The 4,830-nt window shown below is 52.1% G+C and overlaps 1 protein-coding gene across 1 annotated transcript in view; it reads left to right on the forward strand.

Annotated features, from left to right (window-relative positions):
* The first annotated feature begins 404 nt into the window (after positions 1–404).
* Positions 405–4,830, forward strand: part of LOC143029097 (toll-like receptor 6) — a 20,583-nt gene continuing 16,157 nt past the window's right edge. The window contains exon 1 of the mRNA XM_076191519.1: positions 405–4,784. Coding sequence (XP_076047634.1) covers positions 656–4,312 — 3,657 coding nt within the window. The 5' untranslated portion in view covers positions 405–655 and the 3' untranslated portion in view covers positions 4,313–4,784. The remainder of the gene's footprint in view (positions 4,785–4,830) is intronic.

The following is a 4,830-nucleotide window of genomic DNA, read 5'->3' on the forward strand; positions in this document are numbered from 1 at the left end:
TTTTCAAAGTCCAAAAAACAGCGAGACAGGCAGAGTCCGAAAGAGCATCCTAGCGCACCTCCTCCTTGCTACAAAGCTTGATAGCTTCTGACCAATGAAGAAGTTTCCGAGTCTCTTCTGGGACGGCCTGCCATCTGGTGGCTAACTTCGGCACTAGTGTTGACAAAAGGGGGTTATAATTTGTGCGAATTTTTGCATTTATTCCCCATTTGAAGGCTCTACCTACTTCCTATACCTAAAATTACGAAAATATACGTTTACAAGTCCTATGGTAAACAGATAGTTTGGGTTTAAATAAAGAAATAACGAAAATGAAGCTATTGTTTACAGTGTAGATATGCGGGTGGTCGGGGTGGTTGGGAGTGAGAGGTGGATCACGAGAGGCAAAGACGAGAGCGTGTCGACTCATTCCCGCCAGTACCTCGCCGAAAGCCATAGAGTGTGGACGTACGCTCTTTCCGGCCTCGATACCTTCCCATCTATCGTGTCGGACCAAGGCGAACTTGACGAAAGTGTCCGAAAATGAAATCGTAGGGCTTTGAAACGATGCGTTAGCATAGGAGAAGTTTAGTGCACAGTGAAACAGTGTTCCCAGTTCACCGTTTTTCGGAAAAAAAAAGTCATTTCTTTTAAGTTAAGAAATAACCGCGTAGCCATGATGGGATCTTGGCTTGTTTTTACAATTAGCTTTGTCTTTGCCATCGCTCCGGCGGACGCAATCGCCAGTTTCGTCTCTGGAGATGATTGCCAACAGTTTAGCAGTGACGGGACGAAGATGTCTTTGGCTTGCAGCCTACGGACTCTGGCGGGAACAACATTGTTTTCGGAAATCTCTCCAGCTGGTGTAGAGTCTGTGTCCAGGCTCACCGTTACCTGCAACGATGTCTACTTCTACGAGAGCTTCCTGGAGGCGGCTTCCCTTCATGGGCTCTCAAGCCTGAGGTCCCTTTCCCTCGAGTACTGCAAGATGGGATCCCTAAAGACAAGCGCCATGGAGAAGGTAAGGAACTTGAGGAACTTAACCGTGAGAACGTGGAACTCCGATTGGCCTATGATGAGTCTCACGATGGAGCCTCACGTCTTCCGGCCTCTTCGTCACTTAGAGAGACTCGATCTCAGTACCAACAACATGTGGGAGCTTCCTCAGGGGGCGCTCTGCCACCTGTCCAATCTCAAGTCACTTAACCTCAGTTTTAACCGCCTTCATGATCTCACTAAACTCGGTTACGGAGGCGGTGGTGGTTGTACTGCTGACGTCACGTCTTTGGATCTTTCGAGTAATGACGTCACAATCCTTCCGTCCGGAGTGTTCTCAGGCCTCAGTCGGCTCTCGGTGTTGAGTCTCGCTAACAACGAACTCGGCAAGATTGATGACGACGCCCTCGTCGGCCTCGAGGCCCTCCGGGACCTCGACCTCTCGCACAACAGGTTGGTGGCCCTTCCGGAGGACGCCTTCCGGCCAACACCTCAGCTGATGTTCTTCCGGATGAAGAACAACTCCATGTCCGTCATCGCCCCGGAGCTCTTCAGAGGCCTCGGGCAGTTGATGGAGTTGGACCTGTCGCATAACGAGCTGTCGTCCAGCTGGCTCTCAGAAACCGTCTTCCAAGGACTGATCCGTCTTATGAGACTCGATCTTTCCCACAACAACATCTCTCAGCTGCACCAACACGTGTTCCAGGACCTCTACAGCGTCCAAGTCCTCCGCCTGTCTCATAACTCCATCGAAACGATCCCCAAGGGCGCCTTCGCCTCCTGCGTCAACCTACACACCCTCGAACTCGCCTTCAACCACCTGACTGTGGTATCTGACGGGGCCTTCCAGGGACTCAACGTCCTTAGCTTCCTCGCCCTCGACAACAACAAGATCAAGGAAATCACCTATAAGGCCTTGACCAACCTGACAAACGTCCAGGATATCAACCTCAACCATAACAACCTGACGGAGGTGCCCGAGGCTTTGAGAGAGCTGAGGCTCCTGAGAACACTCGATCTCGGTGACAACAAGATTCGAACTCTCAAGAACACATCCATTCACGGCCTCACCCATCTGTACGGCCTCAGACTTGTCAACAACGAGATCGGTGGCAACCTGACGAAGGCCTCGTTTGTCAACCTCCCCTCTCTTAAGATCCTCAACCTTGCGAAGAACAAAATCTCCAGCCTCGAGTGGGACCTTTTCGAGAGGAACCCCAACCTCCAGGCCGTGAGACTCGATGCCAACATGTTGACTGACATCAACGGCGTGTTTGCCAACATGCAGAGTCTCATGTGGTTGAACGTGTCCGATAACAGGATTAATTTTTTTGACTACGGCTTCGTCCCACCAAGCCTTCAGTGGCTGGACCTCCACATGAACGACATTGACGAACTCGGGAACAACTTCGAACGCCACGATCTCAACATCCAGACCCTGGACGTGAGTTTCAACCGCCTGGAGTACATCAATTCCATTCAGATCCCCGACAGTGTCCAGTTACTCTTCTTGAATGACAACGGAATCTCCCTCGTGGAACCTTTCACGTTCTTCAAGAAGACGAACTTGAGCCGTGTCGACCTGTTCGCCAACAAGTTGGAGAACATGGATGCGTCTTCACTCCAGCTCTCCCCCGTCCCCCCACACCGCCCCCGCCCCGAGTTCTACCTGGGAGGCAACCCGTTCGTGTGTGACTGTACCATGGAGTGGCTCCAGCGAGTCAATCAGCTGGAACATCGGCACCACCCAACCATTATGGACCTTGAGAGCATCTACTGTAAGATGCCCTTCGCGCGGACCGCCCCCTTCATCCCCATTATCGAAGTCGACCCTTCGCAGTTCCTCTGTAAGTACGAGACACACTGCTTCGCGTTGTGTCAGTGTTGTGAGTACGATGCGTGCGACTGTGAGATGACGTGTCCTGAGGGGTGTGACTGCTACCACGATCAGTCGTGGAATACGAACGTGGTGGAATGCTCGTCACAGAACATGACACGCGTGCCTGACCGTATCCCCATGGACGCTACCGAAGTCTACATCGACGGGAACATGATCAAGAACCTCTCCTCGCACACGTTCATCGGTCGTAAGCACCTGAGGATCCTGTACGTGAATTCCTCCGGGGTGGAGCTCCTCGACAACGAGACCTTCAGCGGCCTCACGAGTCTCAACATTCTTTATATGCACGATAATTACCTGGAGGCTCTCCACGGGCACGAGTTCCACCGCCTCGAGCACCTCCACGAACTCCACCTCCATAACAACCGACTTCGGTATATCCACCAGCACACCTTCGCGTCTCTCACGAACCTCAAGATCCTCACCCTCCACAACAACAACCTCGTCAACTTCCCCGTCTGGAGGTTGGTGGACAACACGTTCCTCCTGTCGGTGTCCTTGTCGAACAACGACTGGACCTGTCACTGCCAGTTCGTCGAGTCCTTTGGTATCTGGCTCTCGGCGAACCAGCCTAAAGTGTCCGACCTGATGGAGGTTCGTTGCTTGGCAAACGAGACGAACCGCCAGGGTCCTCTCATTGTCGATTACAACATCACCTCATGCCTCAACATGACCACACCTTCCACCATCGTCCAGCCCGTTGTCATCCAGGATTTCCTTCAACCTGTTATCGTCGCCTGTGCCATATGCGTTGTCTTAGTGATCATGGTCGTGGCGCTCTTGTATCGCACCACCATCAGGGGATGGGTGTACGCCAGATGCGGCAAGAGGCTCTGCTACAAGACGAAGCTCAGCGAGAAACAGGACAGACTCTTCGATGCCTACGTGTCCTACAGCTCCAAGGACGAGGCGTGGGTGACTCAGGTCCTAGCAGCTGAGCTCGAGCAGGGGGAGAAGCCCTACAGGGTAAGCCTACATTACAGAGACTTCCCCGTCTCGGCCTACATCGCAGACACCATCGTCGAAGCCATCGAGGCCTCCCGAAGAACGATCATCGTTCTCTCGAGGAACTACATCGACAACGAGTGGTGTCGGTTCCAGTTCAAGAGTGCCCATCACGAAAGCCTCAAGAACAGGTGCCATGACGTGGTGATCATCGTTCTCGGGGACGTCTACGAGGGCGACCTGGACGAGGAGATGAGGTTCCTCCTGAGAGGCGCGACGTGTGTCTTCGCGAACGACAAACACTTCTGGCCCAAGTTGAGAGGAGGACTTCCGGAGTCGAGTATGTACCAAAGGGTGGAACACATCTACCACACGATTCCAGAGATGAACACTCTCAACAAATGCAACAACGCCCATACCTACGAAGTCCCTCAAGTTCATCGCTCAGCTGGCAACACCAATGTTTACCATTCCAGAGCGTTTTGGGCATAGGGTCCAGCTAGAGCTGCAGTCAACTGCAGCTCTATATTCTTTTCTAATCCGAAAGAAGAGTTCGTATAACCTCAAGGGGTTCTTCCTCCTTCTCCAGAGTTCGAGGAAGAGGGGATGCGAGGAAGAGCTGTATGATAGGTCACCCTTGATGTTATGATGTACCTGCTGGAGTGGTCCGTCTTGCCTGCCATTCATCCGCCTGCTTACCACGCTCATCCAAGAAAAAAGAAAAAAACGAAAAAACGAACAACAAAGCTGGGTCTGCCCATAGTGAAGCGCATCGTGGCAGAAACGAGGCTGAAGAAAGTCAACTCTTCTTCGTGAAAGGAACTCCTAGTTCGTGGGATACACGAAGACACATCGATGGACTTCGGAGACGTGGGTAGATTCTTGGAAAATGCAATCCCGACCTCATCACCGAAATGTTACTTTGTAATGGAGAGAGACTGGGACCACGCCTCTTGTTATCCAGGTAAGCGATGCTAGACCAGTTTTGTTTACGAACTTTTAATTCACTT

Source organism: Oratosquilla oratoria, chromosome 10 (assembly GCF_046742065.1).
Source record: "Oratosquilla oratoria isolate Oo_2021 chromosome 10, ASM4674206v1, whole genome shotgun sequence".
Taxonomy (NCBI): Eukaryota; Metazoa; Arthropoda; class Malacostraca; order Stomatopoda; family Squillidae; genus Oratosquilla; species Oratosquilla oratoria.